The sequence below is a fragment of the Carcharhinus amblyrhynchos genome, chromosome 4 (genome assembly GCF_965287045.1).
Source record: "Carcharhinus amblyrhynchos chromosome 4, sCarAmb.v2.hapA, whole genome shotgun sequence".
Lineage (NCBI taxonomy): Eukaryota > Metazoa > Chordata > Chondrichthyes > Carcharhiniformes > Carcharhinidae > Carcharhinus > Carcharhinus amblyrhynchos.
The window spans coordinates 51,456,813-51,477,015 of NC_137327.1; the positions used below are offsets into that span (position 1 = coordinate 51,456,813).

The 20,203-nt window shown below is 39.7% G+C and overlaps 1 protein-coding gene across 2 annotated transcripts in view; it reads right to left on the minus strand.

The window, feature by feature from the left end:
* The window catches only part of mbtps1 (membrane-bound transcription factor peptidase, site 1), a 137,676-nt gene that overhangs the window by 40,991 nt on the left and 76,482 nt on the right, over positions 1 to 20,203 (minus strand). For both annotated transcript variants that reach the window (XM_080187133.1, XM_080187132.1), the window contains exons 10-13: positions 15,847 to 15,998; positions 12,157 to 12,318; positions 3,823 to 3,967; positions 1,525 to 1,713 (exon numbers count right to left, since the gene is read on the minus strand). In XM_080187133.1, coding sequence (XP_080043259.1) covers positions 1,525 to 1,713; positions 3,823 to 3,967; positions 12,157 to 12,318; positions 15,847 to 15,998 — 648 coding nt within the window. The remainder of the gene's footprint in view (positions 1 to 1,524; positions 1,714 to 3,822; positions 3,968 to 12,156; positions 12,319 to 15,846; positions 15,999 to 20,203) is intronic.

Here is a 20,203-nt window from a genome sequence, read left to right on the forward strand (position 1 = left end):
CTGCACAGGATGTTAGATTACTTCATGTTCAAATGATAGTGAGAATTGAATTTACAAGCTTCGGAAGCGAGAACACTGCCAACTAAGCCAAACAAAGTGGCCAGCTGTTGCATATAGTTAACCTTTTTGAGTACCAGAGCTCCACAGGTTAACACAGACAACTAAATACATAACCGCTGTTGACAAATAATGGAACTTCAAAGATTAAATTATGAGGAAATCCCACTGAAACATGGCTTGTATTCCTTTGAGTTTAGAAGGATGAAGATAGATCTAACTAATAAATTTAAAATAAAAAGAATGCTTGTGCACACACTCATTAGATCAAGAGATTCAAGACCAGAATTGACAGGTTTTGGTTAGGTAATTGCATTGAGTCGAACAACATTCAGGTGCTTGGAACAGCAGAACAGTTCAGTGCTGAAGGCCTAATCCAATTCCTTTATGCTCATATACAAATTAGCATCAATATGCACAAAACGATTGGGAAAAATCTGGAGGTTCAAAATGCTACATGGACTCCTAATTGCTCTGAAATGAAGTAACCTTCGTAGGGGACTCTAGCACAACACAAATGACCTAACAATTAAGAGCTGTAGTATCCGGGAACATTAATCTCACATTCACACAAATTCTTCAGTTTTTTTTTAAACTTCTTTCATGGGACGTGGACATCACTGACAGGGTCAGCATTTGTCATCATCCTAAATTGCTGTTGAACGGAATGGCTTACTGGGCCATTTCTGAAAGCAGTTGAGAGTCAACCACATTGCTGTGGGTCTACAGTCATACGTAGGCCAGACCAGGTAAGGATGGCAGATATCCTTCCCTGAAGAACATTAGTAAACAGGAATGACTTTTTTTTTTACAACAAATCAATAATGTAAATTATTTATATTCCAGATTTTATTAATTGAATTTACATCAGCTGTCTCGATGGGATTTGAACTCATGGTCCTCCAGCAACCCTGAGCCTCAGCCTGGACCTCTACCTTAGTTCAGTGACTACACGTCATCACCTCATCTTCATCACCTTGAGTGTTCTCATTCAACCATTAGTATTTGGTGTTGAACTGAACCAAATAGATTAACGATTAAAAATTTGATCAAAAATATAGGGACATCAGCAGGAATTAAATTTAATGAAAATGGTACTACTGACGAAAGGAATCCTGGAGCTAAATCTGGGTTGCGTTTTGAAGGACCTTATTTCTCTATTGTATTATTTTATTTTGTGTAACAGGATGATGATAATAATATAATCAGGAATGGAGTTTGAATCCATGGACACATGGATTATAACATTTAATTTTTCCTTGTCTGGCTTGAGTTGCTGCGCAGCATCCTACAGATAGTACACAAGTGTGCCAGTAGTGGAGGACACGGACACACACTGGCTCATTTTTGATTCTGCATCTGTGAGCTTGCAGATAAGTATGAGATATAATTTCCTGAATCTTTACAATATTTCAGTTTCTCTCTTCTCTTAAGACAAGAATAATTATTGATCGAATAAACACTTACATCATTTTCAGCTGGTGAGGCAACAGTAACCATCACATGGCCCTGGGCAATGCCTTCCCACGAAGCAGCTTTCTTGGCAACAGATATCGATATAGCTAGAAATCCAGACCAAGGCCAGAGAACTTGGGAATAGGAAAACGCAACCTCTATGTTGTCTCCATTCTGAGGTAAATACGGCTGCCATATGGGCTAGAAAAAAAATTAAACACTGTAAAAAGCAATGTGTATAACCCAAATTGATTTAGGAAATATTGACTGGGGAAGGAAAGAGCAAAAGAACATTTGTAAGGGAATTTAGACAATAGTTTTCCACAAAATGCATAATGAGAGTGACCAGCATTTTCAAATACAGGCAGTACTGCTACAAAATCTCCTGGCGAGACACATGAAACAAGCATGGGGCTCATTGGATGAATTTTTGCAGTATGGCTCAAAACTCTACAAATGAAGGAGGAATACACCAGCATTGTGCTCCCATCTGATCATTTTGCACAATTCTATAATCTTGCAACCATTTAAAATACTAGAAATTGCCATCAATGCTGATCTCTTGCACATTTTTTCCAGAATGCTAAGGCAGTGAGATCTAATGTGGATCATATGCTATTTTTCTCATTTTTGGAAGCTCTGGAAATATTCAAGCTTCTCTGGTAAATAACCTCTAGGTCTCTGCAGTCAGCCAAACATCAGAAGGAAGGCTGCAAGAAGTCAGCTCAACTTTATTACTGAATTAAGTATTCTGAAACTATGGAGTACTCTGCTCAGACCACAGCTTTCAGCTGGTGTCTACCTGTAGCAAACTGGAATGCTGGAACTGGTGCAGAGAGGGGTCATGTTCCTGATTCAGAGTGTCAGAATATCAACTTCTGAATAATAAGATTTGCTAAACCTGATAGTAACATGTTATCAAAGAGACACTACTTCTAAATAAACCACACCAGGAGGAAGAAACATGGTATCAAACTACTGCAAAGTAAGTTTAAGACTGATGTCAGTAAATAAGGCAGGTAGAGCAGTCAGGCTCAAAACTGGACCTCAAGTAAGGTTGTGGAGAAAAAAAAACAGGATTTTAGTAGATACAGAGTGCAATGATTAAAGGATATTGTAGGTTTCTTTCCAGGTGGATGAACTAAATTGTCTTCTGTATTTTGTTTTACATTTTTATGCTGGAATAAGGCTCATTTCACTTTGTTCTTCACTCATTTTAGTTATTCTTTTTATTTAAACATTCAATTAGATTAGAAAATATAGAAACCAGGCATCTTGTTTTTGCAATTTGACTCCATGGATTAAGAGGGAGAGGAAGAGAAAGAGAAAATAGGAAAGAGGTTGACAGCTGGCATAAAAGTTGGACACCACCTTCTATCCACAATTATTTCAGAGGTTAAATCTATCATGTTCTTGTGCTAGCAAGTATACCTTCTGCACATTTATCCTGTGCAAAACAGACAACAGCAATGTGGGCCTTTATATTTTTCAACACATTATCCTTGTAGCCACATTCCTTTTTATTTCGTAAAATGAAACTGAATGGTATACAAGAATAGTTTGGGATGAAGTGGCATGAATCTTCAGTACATATCAATACAAATGCCCAATGCCACAGAATAGGCAGGTTTGACTACCCTCCTGCAAGGAGAATTCAGATCTGAATTGCATTACTGTGCAAATGAATCAGTTAGCCCTCCTCTGTTTTTCCATACTTGAATCGTAGTTGTTGCTGGCTACACTTGCACAGCTCCCAATAACTGCTTGCAGCCTTGATACAGGTCTGAAAGCAGGTTAGTTACCTCTTGGGCCCTGGTAATGCATTGTGTAGGGAAGCAACTACCTTAGATAAGGGTGGTTATGTAAAATGTAGAATGGAATACAATGTGCAGGATTCTCTAGCCCCAAGACCAGTATTTCCCTCCTGAGCTCGACAGACCTTTAAATGGTCTGCCGCATTTTCTATCTCACCCACTACAAATCTCGCAGTGGGCAAGATGGGAGAATTTCGACCAAAACCTGAATTCTTTAGTGGTGAAATGCCCTCTTAACCCAGGACATAGTATTGCTATTTTTCTTGTTTTTAAGCAGCTATGGAAATATCCAAGCCTCTCTGGTAAATAACCTCCAAGTCTCTGCAGGCCTACATTGCTGTAATTTGTGTTTTGCACAGTAATAGATATGGATACATTCTATACAATATTGAAGAAATGAGTGTCATACCAAATATCAATCCTAGCCAACAGGGCCAAAAGACATTTCAGCAAATTTGCAAATTCCACATTATGACCACCACATTACAATGCTTACCTTGTCAATAATCCGGCCAGTAACACCCATACCATTTAAAATTGTTACATTGACAACAGTTGGCATTCCCCCACAATAGATGGGCTGGGAGCAGTAGGGCCACATATAAGGGCACTCAGTTAGGTCAATGTAGCTTGGGCTCAAACTGAAAGGAAAGAAAATTGGCAATTACAGAACGTAATCTACACTGACATTACAAGTGCGCAACTGAATGTAACGTGTTCTGCTCACAAACAGAAACAGTTTGGTGTTTAGTTAGGATTCACAGACATCTGCATATCAAAAGAGAGCTTTCTGCAGCTCTCATTAATTCTAAAGATGCTGACATTACAGGAGATTAGCACCTTTGCAGTACAGGCATGCCACTCAGCTAGGTTCTTCTCACAATTGTTCAGTTAGCAACAATGACTTGTGCTTGTACAGTACCTTCAGTTTTTCAGCCTTTTGGCTAAGATCAAGTGTAGTATTGACATGCTGTACTTGGTTGAAGTTATTAGGTCACATTTTAGCTTCATTTGAATGAATTTTTTAAAAGCGGCATCTTGGCCTTTTGGCTAAGATGCAAATAAGATCAAGCCTTGGAGGAGGAGCTACACCTACTCCAATCAGCTTGGATCATGTAGATCAAGCCCAAAACAGGTGGACAGCCCTGTCTTGTCAGCTTGGATCGGGAATGTCCCAACTTGTTGGGACTCTGAATTGACTTTAATTTGACTTGATTGGATTGGAATAAAGTAAACAAAAAAAAATTCCAAAAGGTACAACCTAGATAAATGGAATTGTTAGTTATATGGTGTAATTCTGATAATATTACAATATTAACCAAACACATGTTCCAACTTCACATGATCTACAACAGACATGTAGACAATAACAAACTCACAAGCACAAAGGGATGATGTGGGGTGTATATAAAATCAGTTGGAATACCAAGCCTATTAGCAAGTTTGTACTTTGGTATAGTGATCCTCTTTCATTTCTTACAGAAGTCTTGACTAGGAAAATACTGACACACAATCAACCCTGAGGTTACATCTGATTATCCCATCAGGGACTCTTGTCATCCCTGCTTCACAGTTTACTAATTCTCTTCCCATATCTCTTCAAAAAAAAAGCAAGCAGCATCAATGTGTGTGAAACTCTGATGTCTTCCTAAACTGATACTACTGATTTAACACTTTCAGGATATTAATAATGGAATTGGAGACAGAAATATTGTAATTAAAGTGATCACAGTGATAGATGTGGATACATTCTACACTGTATTAAGGAAATGAGTATCGGTATCAAATATCAATACTACCCGTCAACACAGCCAAAAGACATTTCAGCCATTTCGCAAATTCCACATCATTACCACCACCACATTATAATGTGTGATAAAGATTAGGATTTGCTGATAGAGCCAGGGATTCAAATAGATTGGAGACTTGAGCACTGAAATAGGACATGGGATTTAAGCCAGACAAATGCGAGGTGATGCATTTTGGAGGATCAAATTTAAATATGAATTTGAAGGTAAATGGCATAGTCCTTAAGAACATTAACAGAGACATGTGGGTGTGTAGGTCCACTGTTCCCTAAAAGAGGCAACCCAGGTGGCCAAGGTGATTAAGAAAGCATATGGTATGCTTGCCTTCATCAGCCAGGATATTGAGTACAAGAGTTGGCTAATCATGTTGCAGCTATATAAAACCTTGGTTAGACCACATTTGGAGTATTGAGTACAGTTCTGGTCACCACACTACCACAAGGACATGAAGCCTTTGGAGAGTGTGTAATGAAGGTTCAACCAGGACGTTGCCTGGTCTCGAGGACACTGACAATGATGAGAGGTTGAATAAGCTAGAATTGTTTTCACTGGAAAGACGGAGACTGAGGGGAGACCTGATAAACATCTACAAAATTAGGGCAGGATGCATAGTTAGAGGCTTTTTCCCCAAGGTGGAAGTGTCAATTACAAAGGGGCACAGGTTCAAGGTGAGAGAGGGAAGTTTAAAGGAGATATGTGGAGGAAGTTTCTCATGCAGAGAATGGCGGGTGCCTGGAATGTGCAGTCAGAGGTGGTGGTGTGAGCAGGTGCGTTAGCAACATTTAAGAGGCATTTGGATGGGTACGTGACTAGGGAAGGAAGAGGGGTACAGACTGAGTAAAGGCAGAAGGCTTTTTAAGTTTAATTAGGACAACATGATCGGCACAGACTTGTTGGACCTGTCCTGTGCTCTTCTTTGTTCTAAAGAATAAGCTGAATGAAATATTAATCTAAGTCCAGCATAGGTGAAAAAACTTTTCAGTGGCACAGTGGTTAGCATTTCTGCCTGAACGCCATAGACCTGGGTTCGATTCCAGTCTGGGTGACTGTGTGGAGTTTGCATGTTCTCCCCACGTCCACACGGGCTTCCTCCGAGAGTTCCAGGTGACGGCACAGTCCAAAGATGTGCAGGTTAGGTGGATTGTTTATGCGAAAGTGCTCCTCTGTCCCTACATCTGTAGGTTGGGGGGCATTAGCAGGACAAATATGTGGGGTTACAGGAATAGGGCAGTGAATGGGCCAAACGTCAGAGGGTCTGTGCAGGCCTGATGGGCCAAATGGCCTCTTTCTGCAGTATGGGGATTCTATATATTCATGTGAAATTTGAGTTGCTAAAGACTAAAATTTTCAGAAATAAAGTAGACTTTTACACAAGTAACATTAATGCCTTGCCCTTGCAGAGTTGCCATGTCAGACTGTTGCCACTACCGCTGCCCACAAAAGCTTAAAGTATGATTTTTTAAAAAAATTATAAACAACCTTCATGAAGGCATACATGAATTTGTTTACACTAACATTAAATTCATCAATTCAAACAACAAAAATCCAAATGTAGGCATGTATACAAATTCACTCTAGCAGCAGAGCATGCACTAAATGTGCATTAAAATCCATAAAAGTCACTCTCCCCAAAGAACACATCCCAATTTGCTGCTTGAATGGCATCATATGGATCAACAACATGCTCATCAACATTTACATGGTCTTCCACGTTTTCCTTTCACAAATCATCTTCTCTGCCATTGGATACCCCATTGCCAAGGATAAGCCACATTTCCTCAATGATTTCACAACAATCTCCATTCTGATTTTATCCCAGGCTTTTGCAACCCACTCTCTCAAGATTGCTAATGTCAGAAACCGTTTGCTTCTTCCTTGGTGTCTTCTCTCCTCCAATCATCCATTCAAATTTTCGCTTGCGCTATCCTTTAAGTGTTTGCTCAGAGGGTCATTCAATGGTTGAACCTGGCTGGTTAGACCATCAGGAACCACTGCAACATCTTCATTAAGGTGTAATCTGAAGATGAGAAGACTTTTTTCTTCACCCACTCTGCATGGTCAAACTCCAAATTCTCCTCAGCCATATTTTCAAACCATTAATATCACTATTGGCATCTTAAGCTTTGTCCCGTCAGACATACACATCAACACAACTGTGAACTCCTCTTTTTATTGCCACTTGTCTTCATTAACACTTGTCTTTCCAACTTTGCTCACCATTTGACTGGCTGGCATGTCAAAATTCAGTCTTATCCACATTCCCAGCACAGGCCAATCTGTGTTCATTCTTTTGAACATGTTCAATTATAAACTGCTGAAATGCTATAAGCCTGTCGTCAAATTCTGCTGGGAGACGCTGTGAACTCTTGGTATTCAGTTCAGTACAAAATTGTTTCTCTTCATAAATCTGGTACACCATCCACGGCTTTGCCCTGAGCGCTGCAAGAAAGTTAGGCACAGCAGATTTCAAAAATTCAGATGGATCCAAGGAAGAGAATCCATTCTGGTGCTTTTCACTGACACAGTTGCAACGTTGTGTTCCAACTGTGGCCATATGGTAGATTTGCCTGTTTGTGCATTAGGCTTAAAACTGCAGAGAGCGCTTCGCTCTGATGCCTTGAATTCTTTAGCTGCTGCAGAAATGATTGTTAGCTCTGCAATCTCAACGACTGTTTGAAATGGACAATGCAAATGCCATTCCTTCTTGATACCATGGGAACGCAGCACGCACTGCAAGGCAGTAACTTTAACATCAGGGGTGGGATTTTACGGCCTCGCTCATCCCAAAACTATAAAATTCCACCTGAAGTCAACAGGCTTTCTCCAATTCCCATGGTAGGCAGATCAGTAACACTCTGACGCACATGTTGATTTGTACAGACATGGGAAGCTGAACAGCCAACTTGAGGCTAGTGTGTTATTCTATGATTCTGTCACATAAATTTGCACTAGGGTGAGTTTAACTTCAGCAGCGAGCGAGTGGCAAGTACAAATAGTTTGGCTGTTTTGGTGAAAGGAGTTAGGGGTCAAACTGTACATAAGCTATATGAAAATGAATACTTCTTTGGCTAAAGGATTAATTTTACACAAGATCAGTTATTATTCAAAGATATATGATGTGAACAAATTGTAGGAAAATTGATGTTCCATGATTAGTTTTGGCTTAGTGACACAAAGTATTATCAATTAATCTAATAGCATATTATTCTGTTTAAACTGTAACCAATGGAGGACTTTTATAACTTCCTAACATGCGACTTTGCTTAACTTCACTTGACAGAGAGGTGCTCCCTGGGAATTTAGGCAAAATAGAGCGGCACTGTGGCAGTTGTTAGTACTGCTACCTCACACCAATTTCCAGCTAGGACAATAAAAGATTAGGAACAAAGAATTAAGAATCAAGTTGAAGTATTAGAGCAAGTGGAGTGTGTTACAGAATGAGATCAGTTAGAGAACAGTGACCATAAAGTAGAAGTGACAGGAAAGGGATCAGAAAATGTCAAAATGCAAAAATGTTCAACTGGAGAACAGCTAATTTTAAACTAGGCATATTCCTGTTAGGAAGAATCCAAAGCCAAGATCCATGGATGAAAATGGAAATAAAAGTTAATAGGAGGAAAATGGAGATTGACAAATACCAAGTTTAAGATTCAGTCAATAACCAGGAAGATTAAGGAGACTAAAGGAAAGAATTGAAAATTTTAATACCAGGTAGATAGGAAAAAAGACTAAAATGAAATAATCATAAATGACTAGAGGCAACATTAACATGATCCCCCCCCACAACATCTTAAACCTAAAATTAAGCAAACAGTTAGCCAGAGATAAAATTAGGGCCCATTAAGGACCCAAACAGAAACCATTGTGTAAAGGTAAACATATTCAGATGATTTGAAGTAAAAAATGAAAAAAGTCAGAATAGTAAATAGAGAATATACAAACTAAAAAGGTTAACATTTAAAGTTGATAAACCCGCTGATTCAGATGGAATGCATCATGGGTCATTTGAGCAATAAAGAGAGAAATATCAACAGCATTGGTAACAATCTTTTAATCCTTATTAAACGCAGGAATATTTCCAAACAACTGGAGGATTGCCAATGTTATGGCAATTTTCAAGAAATCGAATTGGGATGAACCAGGAAACCACAGGCCAGTCAGCCTAACATCAGTGGTGGGAAGATATTGGAAACCACTAATAGACTATAAATTTCCTCTAGAAAGGAATGATTTGGTCAAGGAAAGCGCCAGCATGAAATTATTAAAAGGCAAATTACATCTGAATTTCTTCACTGAATTATTTGGTGAGACAGCAGAGAAGGTTGATCAAGGTAATGAAGCACCATAAGGATTGAACAGGAATTTTGAAACGTATTCGACAAACAGCCAAAAAGGAAATTTATTTATGACGGAAGTCCGTGGAATTAAAGGGTATAGATACAAAATTGGCTCACTAAGATGAAGTAAGAGGTGGTGATTGATGAATGCAAATCACCTCCCAGTGAAGCAATGGTATTCCCTAAAGTCTCATTTTAGGTCCATCATCTCTTTGAAAGTACAGTGATGTACCTTCAGAGGACTGTATGGTTTTGATTTGATCTGTCACATGTATTAACGTAGTGAAAAGTATTATTTCTTGCGTGCTATACAGAAAAAAAACATTCATAGAGAAGGAAACAAGTGCAGAATGTAGTGTTTCAGTCATAGTTAGAGAGTAGAGAAAGATCAACTTAATGCAAGGCAAGTCCATTCAAAAGTCTGACAGCAGCAGGGAAGAAGCTGCTCGAGTCGGTTGGTACGTGACCTCAAACTTCTGTATCTTTTTCCCGAAGGAAGGTGGTGGAAGAGTGTATGTCTGGAGTGCATGGGGTCCTTAATTATGCTGGCTACTTTGCCAAGGCAGTGGGAAGTGTCGACAGAGTCAATTGATGGGGAGACTGGTTTGTGAGATGGATTGGGCTACATTCACAACCTTTTGTAGTTTCTTACTGTCTTGGGCACGGTAGGAACCAAGCTGTGATATAGCTAGAAAGAATGCTTTCTATAGTGCATCTGTAAAAGTTGGAGAGAGTTGTAGCTGACATGCCAAATTTCCTTCATCTTCTGAGAAGGTAGAGGCGTTGGTGGGCTTTCTTAACTACAGTGTCAGCATGGGGGGACCAGGACAAGTTGGTGGTGATCTGGACATCTGGGGAAAGAAATACTATGAATATCACTATTTTAAAAATGTAGATGAGGAGAGACATCTTGGTTCCCATACACACGAATTCTTAAATGTTGGCAGGGCAAATTAATAAAAGGGTGGTTAGAAACACTTTTGGGTTTATAAGCATAAAAGCAAAAAGATCACAGTAGAACTTTAGAGATCATTGGTTGGTCCTTAGCTGGAGTATAATGCACAATTCTAGTACCATATTTCAGGAAAGATCAAAAGATCTTAGAGTATGGAAGAGATGCATTAGGATGCTAATAAAGGATGAGGGACTCCTGTTGGGACACAGCAGCTGTAAAAGTTAGGACACAGAAGCTGTAGGAGATAGGACAAGGTTAAAATGTGACCTAGGTTTTCAAGATGAGAAGAGATTATTTCGTCTGGAAAGCGGGTCAATTAATTAATTATAGGTCAAGTTCAAAATTATTGGCAGAAGATCTAAAGGGAGATGAAGAGATTTTTTCATTCAGTTGTTGGAATTTGGAATACTGTACCTGAAGTGGGGAAAGCAATTCCATAAGAGTTTGAAATGGATATGGGATAGATATTTAGGGTGAAGAACCTAGAAGGTTATGGATAAATGGTGGGGATGTGGAACTAAGCATACTTGCTTTTTCAAAGAATCAGCACACGTACAGCAGGCTGAATAGCCCAAGTCGATACTGTAATTTCTATGATGTATTAGGTATAATATTCCAAATCATGCTGCATCAGAAAAAATTACCCAAAATTATTTTGAAAGGAAATTAACTTATAAACCTGCACAGCCTCAATAAAGCTAAGCTCTCCAGAGATTTCCTATTTATTCAATTATCTGTTTTCCACATGCCTGTCCAGAAGATCTTTGATGAACCCAATCGCAGGGGACACAATAGTTAGAATCACTCAGAACAAAAAAAAAAGCTGAAAGAAAGCTTAAAACAATAAATCAAAATATGGCTGAAGTGACTGATAATACATCCCAATCCCTGCGGTCTGAGATCAAAACACCCTGATTCGAACCCAGAATTTTCTGGCCTCTTGTCACCTCACACTCCAAAAAGCTGAAGCTTTAATCACAAACCCATTGAAGGAAATCCTTAATAGAGAAACAGACAAGGAAGGCACTGAATTTGATTTTCATTTTAACAAAATAGTCTTCAAAGTCTCTATTTACAAACAACTTGGAAAAATTAAATTGCTCTTTCATGGCAGAATACATTGTGAAGGGATATCAGGAATAAGAACTGGTATGGAAGAGAATATAAATAGCTAAAGTTGGAGTTAATGGAGGATGGGAAGTCAGTAAGCAAAGTATCACTGGTATACCTAGAGACAGCAAAGGTATGAATGACTAAGGCTTTCAGCAGCACAGGGGTCAGAGGCAAATAGTATTGCAGAGGGGGATGTCATCAGTTGTGACTATGGATTAAGTTTTAAAGCTCAGTTATGAGTGAAATAAAATGTCAATGATGGAGTGAGGTGGTTTGGTCTAATATAGTGACCGTGGAGATGGAAGGCAGCAAGTAAGACTGCAGAGTTTGTGGTAGAGGTTGAAGATAGTATTATGACTTATGCAAGCCTTCATGTCAGACACAGCAGTCTAACAGCATAGGAACACTCAAGGAATTAGAGGAAAGGTAGAGCTGAATAGATACAGCATACAGGTGATTAATTTAGTCAGCCATTAAAGTCAAGTTAGCCCACAATACTCATGTTGCATGGTTGAGCTTTTCAGGGTAGGGCCTGTAAAATCGCTGCCTGTACCTGTACAAAATGAGGAAACAGAAGGAACAAAAGGTATACTTTCCAAATTCAGTTCAGCACTCACCTGGCTTGAGGCTTATAGATTTTGAGAATTTGGTATGCTTTCAGTAAGTCCAATTTGCCATGACCTTGTTCAAACATGTTAACTCCAGGCAATCTGCGTGCAGAGGCAATCAATGCTTGTTTCATACTGGCTGGATTCACCATCTCACGGTGCTGCACCGTGCTGACAAAAGAACAAAAAGAAAGTTATCAAAAGAAATTTGGAGGGGAATTCAACTAATTAATTAGGTACAAATTTTGCACAAAATTGCAAAACTTATCTTTTGAAGTTAGAATGGCTCAGCTAAGATAACCATATTTCTTATTATCAAGTCAAATTTCCATCTCCTATGCCACAGGATCTACTTTTTCACTTAGAAAGATCTTGTAAATGTTTTATCAAATGGATAAAAAAAACATCACAATCTGAAAGCCTTCTAAACTTCAGTGAATTTGAACAAGGCAGTGCAACCAACTATCCAAGATCAGCTAACCTTACAAAATGTTATTAATATTAATGCACATCCCTGAAGTCCAGTGACCAAGAGTAAGACAGTTACAAGATTTCTCCAATGATTTTCTTAAAAGATACGAGGTCAGAGTTCATTGTCTACAGCAGATTGCGCTAATGAGTATTTGTACGAGTCATCATTCAATAAGAACAAAGAGCATTTTAGACCAATAAGATCTGAAAGGATTTTAGAAGGAAGCAACTACTTTTGGGAATAATTCATCAATTATGCAGGCACTCTTCATACATGAATCATATGTAACCATTTGCTTGAATCCACACCTCTCAGTTTCCCTGTGAAAAATAAATCCAACTTAATTGGAAGGCTCATTCTAACTCTTGAACCAACACCCATTTAAAACACCTGTCATCTAGTTAAACACAACAGCAGCTTGAACCCAAATCCGGTTGTGTTTCATCTCTCAACTCATTTGTTTAACTTCAGGCAATAAAGCTATTTCCAAAGAACAGCAAACATTGGCACATACTAATGTTTGACCAATCTATAACATGGCTTGTCCAAATATCCAAAGGAGAAAATCCTGGAAATTATTCAGTAAACAACCCCTTCGTTGTTTCAACTCATCATGCCATCGTGAATTTATTTTTTTCCAGAGTACCTAAGCAACCATGTTAAAGGAAGTCACTGAACAAAGAAACAAAATACTTTTCCAAATAATCAAAAAAAACTTATTGGATTTAGAATTAATCGCAAAGGCGCAAGGCAGACAGTTTGAATATCCTCCCTCAGATGAAATGCTAGTGACCACAGAGGTGGCGACACCAATAAAGATACGTTATACTATAATTTAAGTGGCTATTCAGATACAATAAAGGAGGTCCCAACACCAATCCTTGGAAGAATCCATTTATTATTTCTCCTTCAATGCAGCAAGTACTATGAACTTAATCATAAATCTCTCAAAACCACCCGTTAGCTGACTTATTCTTCCTGTTCTATTAAAATTGAAAAGCTGTCAACAACTACCATATTCTCTAGTATTCAAATCCTGCTCTAAGGAGGGAATCGGTATCAATGGAAAGAAGATCTCTCAGCAACTTTAAAATAGGTGAAACAAAAATTAACTTCCAAAAAACTTTCTTGGTGTTGTTAAGCAGAAGCAATCTGCCGGATATGAAACCCACAGCAGGCAGAACAGCTTCTGCTTAGACCTTGGGCGGGAATTTCCAGTCTTGGGGTTTCACAATTCCCAAATTAGATTCAACATCAAAGTGCCACTCTTCTAATTCTGCATTTCTTCTAGCCTTGAAGTTATCGTTACTGGATTTGCTTCATATAACTTTTCATTGAAGAAAAAATCTTTCATATTCAGTTTCAGAACCAATGTCCAGTCCCATCAGCACCAACACTTAGGGCAAGTGAGTGCATTAGAATTGGTTAGATTTTTTATTCTTCAGTTACATTTGAGATACTTCGGTTTTAAGTAATTTATTTGCATTCTCTCCTGCTCTTCATCTTTTCTGTTCCTTCTTCCCCATCTCCCTCCCTCCCTTTTCTTTAAATTTACCCAGCTTCTCTAACCTTTGCTGCTGCCTCATGGGAATAGGTATGAATGACAAATTTCAGGCCAAAAACAGAAATAATAAAATAGTGGTGAGCGAGCAAAGACCCTAATACTGGTTAGGAGCTGCACAAGTGGTGCATATTTTATGGTTGATATCAGCTCCACCTTCTCCATTTTATAGCAGTTGGCAAAACTAATACCACCTCTAGACCCCAAAGAACAGAACACGCTGAAGCAAATCGGTGCACCAAATATTCAAATCACTCCTTTAGATGTAAGGCAGGGAAAAAAAATTGCCTTACACATCAGTGTTCTTCTAACTGGGTACAGCTATTTTACAGCATTGAGTCTCCATGATTTATGCTAGTTTAGAAATCATGAAATAAAATGGGAAAAGTTAACTTGAAGTTAAGTTAATGACAAACTTTAATTGCTTCCTGATTTTGACATTTGCAGCAGGTGGTACTGCTCTCAAATCCATAAAGTTACTTTAAAAACCACACTTAGCAAAGAATCAGCATTCCCCAGATGCCACTGTAATTTCAAGCTACTTTACAGTACGTAAACACTACTAAAATATTGACAGACAACGGTAGGATTTTGTGGCCTCACTCATCCTGAAACTATGAAATCCCACCCAAGGTCAATGGACCTTTCCATGTTCTGCCCCTCACCCGCTCTGATTCCCGTGGCAGGCAGGTGGGATGCTAAAATTCTGGCCAAATGTGTCATGTTTATCCAAAATAGAGCAAGATCCTGCATGCAATTTGATAATTTGTACGAATGCAAATGGCATTATTTCCATTCCACAATTACAAAATAGCACTGAATATAATCCCTCCAACAACATCAAAAAGCAGCTAACTTTAGTGGTGGAGTAAATGTACCTATGTTATCATCATTAATATGCTGCTGGGCTACAGATTATTCTGAGATAAAAAAATTACTTGCACTTACATAGCACTGTGCTTGCTGCCAACACCATACATGCAGTTGTATGCCCCTTATAAAGATGGCAGTCATGCAATGTGCAGATCACATATCCTGCCATCACTGGCCCTATAATTGCAAATATTACAGCACAGGCAGCATCAAAATAACACTTAAAGTCCTCCAACTACATATCAACCCAAACCTCAGAGTGCTGGAAACAACAAGTGGAACCCACTCTGTCCACCCACCCCCAACTAGCTCAAGTTATGGTCCACCTGGTTGTGTTCTTTTGGAGCAAAAATCATTTTGGGGATGCATGGGCAATCAAATAAGATTCACTACTAATTGTTTAAGACTGTCAAAAAGTGGCTGTCTCCTTTTGGAGATGGATATGTATCTCTTGCAAATGATGCCACTGACTTCTGTGCATGTGCTGACAATAATACATGCGCAAAAGAGCTCCCAGTGGCCATCTTGCATTTGATTTATGAAACATCTTCCATAACCGCAAGACATTGCAAAATACTTTAAGTGCAGTCACTGCTGCAACATAGGAAACAACATGCATTGTTGGGACAGCTTCATAATCTAAAAGCACAATGTATTTTATATCGTGCCACAGAGTTTCAAGTACTAATGGAATCAGGTATAGCCTACTGCTATTTTGAACTTCAAAGCCACACGAAAACCCATACAGTGGTATATCCAATGATCCACCTTTCACTTGCTCTGATTTACTTGCCTTGCAAGCAGAGTGACAGCTCCTGCCACTACTGGTGATGCCACACTAGTTCCAGAAAGTGAGCGGCAACCACCCTGCATACCAGAACCACGGACACCAGAGCCATAAGTCACAATATCGGGTTTCATTCTTCCATAGCCGCTAGGAAGCTCCTATTAGGAAACAGAGGGGAAAAAAGAAACAAGCATTTAGTTGGCTGGAACCCAAGTTCTGAAGGTACAAAATGTGCCTAATTTTGAAAACAAATGGATTTCAGCAATTGGCCAATGTTGCAGTGATTGCCATTAGTTACAGATAGCCATTCGGCAAACATTTCACTGCATTATCAATGTAAAGTTTACTTTTTAGACCAAACAGAATAGCCAAGGCCAGGGTGTTGAAACAAAAGTTAGATGTAGTGATTAGTTAACATTAAGCTTAATTTTCCAAAGTCTAGATTCTTCTTTCATAGATAGATGACAAAATTATTTGTGTGGTGAACACATTGATTATAGAATATGGAAACAAAATAATAATTCACAGCTCAAAATGGCACACAACATTCCTACCCAAGAAAAGTAGTAATCTGAATTTGTGTATTGCACATTCTCAAGACTCCCAAAGGAGCTTAATGCCAATGACTTATTTTTGAAGTACAGTATATAATTTTGGGCATGCAGCAGTCAAGATCTCTCCAAAATTAAAAAAAGCAAGTCATCATTTGATTGATTTTAATGACATTAGCTAAGAGATGCATGCAGCATTACCAAAACAGATAGCTTCACACAATATAATGCAATGAGATCTTTTACCTTTTAAGAAACAATGTAGAGTTGCTGGCGTTGGACTGAGGTAGGCACAGTAAGTAGTTTCACAACACCAGGTTAAAGTCCAACAGGTTTATTTGGTAGCACAAGCTTTTGGAGCGTTGCCCCTTCATCGGGTGAGTGAAGTGTTCGGTTCACAAACAGGGTGTATACAGACAAACTCAATTACAAGATAATGGTTGGAATGCAAGTCTTAACAACTAATCAAGTCTTTTCAGGTGCAGACAAAGTGAGTGGAGAGGGGGTTAAGCACAGGTTAAAGAGGTGTGAATTGACTCCAACCAGAACAGTTAGTGAGATTTTGCAAGCCCATGCAAGTCGTGGGGGTTACAGATAGTATGACATGAACCCAAGATCCCAGGTGAGGCCATCCTCATGTGTGCAAAACTTGGCTATCAGTTTCTGCTCAGTGATTCTGTTTTGTCATGAAGGCCGCCTTGGAGAACACTAACTTGAAGATCAGAGGCTGAATGCCCTTGACTAATGAAGTGTTCCCTGACAGGAAGGGAACAATCCTGCCTGGTGATTCTTGAGCAGTGTCCATCACCAAAGTACCATACTTCGGGACAGCCTTTCCTCTGATCTTCGAGTAAACGTATTCCAAGGCAGACTTCATGACACACAACAATGCAGAATTGTTGAGCACAAAAGGATAGTCAAGTTCCACACACGAAGACAGCCTCAACTGGGATCTTGGGTTCATGTCACACTATCTGTAATCTCCACGACTTGCCTGAGCTTGCAAAATCTCACTAACTGTCCTGGCTGGAGACAATTCACACCTCTTTAACCTGTGCTTAACCCTCTCTCCACTCACACTGTCTCCAACTGAAAAGACTTGATTACCTGTTAAGACTTGAATTCCAACCATTATCTTGTAATTGAGTTTGTGTCTATATATGCCCTGTTTGTGAACCAAACTCTTCACTCACCTAGTGAAGGGGCAATGCTCTGAAAACTCGTGCTACTAAATAAACCTGTTGTACTTCAACCTAGTGTTGTGAGATTACATTCTAAGAAACAGCAGACAGGACCTTATCCAATATTGCTCTAACATCAGCCTAAATTATGCGCTAATCCTCGAGTTTCTGATTCAGGGAGAGATTGAGCAGAGCTGACACAAAAAACAACAAACCTGAGCTTGGTTTTATTCATTTTTATGGGTAAACTATTTCAAGAATTGAATGCATCGGTCCAATCTTTCTTCTTGTAATTTCTGCAGGGTACCAGTACATCAATTTTTAGCCTTCCAAATGCAAAATTAGTTCAATGTATTCTGTAATTTAATTGCTACAGGAATGTTGGTATCAAATATCAGCACAGCAAAGTTAAATGATCATACAAGAAGAATATTTCTGGACAAATTAAAAACGTTTTTATTTACTATTGGTTCTACATGAAACTTAAGCAATTAAGATCCCAAGAGAAGCCACCGATTTGGTAACCTAGCACCCAGGTGTTTCTTTTTTTTTCCCTCCCCCAGGATGCAGGTGTTGCTGGTTAGGCCAGCATTTATTGCCTTGCCCTAAATGCCCTCGAGGTAATGGCAGTTAGGTGCCTTCTTGAAACCTGTTGTTAGGGAGGAAGTTTCAGCATTTTCACCCAGTGAAGGAATGACATAGTTCCAAGTCAGAACGAGGAGTGGCTTGGAGAAAACCTTGCAGGCGCTGATATCCCCATGCATCTGCTGTCTTGGTCCTCAAGGTGGTAGAAGCTGCAGGTTTGGAAGGTATTGGTGAATTGCTGCAGTTCAGCTTATAGATGGTACATGCTGCCGACACTGCGTCAGCGGTGGAGGGATTGAACGTTGAAGGTTGTGGGTGGGATATCAATCAAGTGAGCTGCTTTGTCCAGGATGCTGTTGAGCACCAAATGTTGTTGAAGCTGCACTCAACTAGGCAAGCGGAGAATACTCCATTACATTTCTGACTTAGAAACATAGAACATTACAGCACAGTACAGGCCCTTCAGCCCTCAATGTTGTGCCAAGCTATGTCCAATCCCAAGATCAAGCTATCCCCTCCCTATAATTCTGGAGTGCTCCATGTGCCTATCCAACAACCGCTTGAAAGTTCCTGAAGTGTCCAACTCCACTATCACAGCAGGCAGTCTATTCCACACCTCAACCACACTGAGTAAAGAATCTACCTCGGACATCCCTCCTATATCTCATACCATGAACCTTATAGTTATGCCCCCTAGTAACAGCTACACCCACCCAAGGAAATAGTCTCTGCATGTCCACTCTATCGATCCCTCTCATCATCTTATAAACCTCCATTAAGTCACCTCTCATCCTCCTCTGCTCCAAAGAGAAAAGCCCCAGCTCACTCAACCTTTCCTCATAAGACCTACTCTCCAAACCAAGCAGCATCATGGTAAATCTCCTCTGCACTCTCTCCAATGCTTCCACATCCTTCTTATAATGAGGTGACCAGAACAGAACACAATATTCCAAATGTGGTCTCACCAACGTCTGGTATAGTTGCAGCATATCCCCACGGCTCTTAAACTCAAACCCCCGTTAATAAACGCCAACACACTATAAGCCTTCTTCACAGCTCTATCCACTTGAGTGGCAACGTTCAGAGATCTGTGGATATGAGCCCCAAGATCACTGTTTCTCTACATTCCTTAGAACCCTGCCGCTGACCCTGAAATCTGAATCACCTCACGCTTATCAAGGTTAAACTCCAACTGCCACTTTTCGGCCCAGCTCTGCATCCTATCAATGTCTCTTTGCAGCCCGCAAGAGCCCGCCACCTCATCTACTACTCCACCAATCTTGTTATCGTCAGCAAATTTACTAACCCATCCTTCAGCCCCTTCTTCCAAGTCATTGATAAAAATCACAAAAAGCAGAGGACCCAGCACTGACACCTGTGGTACACCGCTGGTAACTGGCCTCCAGTCTGAAAATTTTCCCTCCACCACCACTCTGTCTTCTTTGATACAGCCAGTTACTTATTCAATTGGCCAAATTTCTTTCTATCCCACACCTCCTCATCTTCACGAGCCTACTATGGGGAACCTTATCAAACACTAAAATCCATGTATACAACATCTACTGCTCTACCTTCATCCACACACTTAGAATTCCTTGAGGAGGTAACTATCAAATTTGAGAGGCAGAACTTACTTCTCACGAAACCATGCTGACCATCCCAGATTAAACTGAATCTTTTCAAATGGCCATAAACCTCATATCCCAGGACCCTTTCCATTAACTTACCGACCACCAAAATAAGACTAACCGGTCTATAATTACCAGGGTCGTTCCTATTTCCTTTCTTGAAAAGCGGAACAACATTTGCCACTCTCCAGTCCTCTGGCACTATCCCTGTGGACAGTGAGGACCCGAAGATCAAAGTTAAAGGCTCCGCAATTTCATCCCTTGCCTCCCAAAGTATTGTAGGATGTATCCCGTCTGGTCCAGGGGACTGATCCACCCTCAGGTTTTTCAAAATTGCTAATTCATCTTCCCTCAGAACATCTACCTCCTCCATCCTATCAGCCTGCATCACGCACAAATCCTCAAAAACATGGCCCCT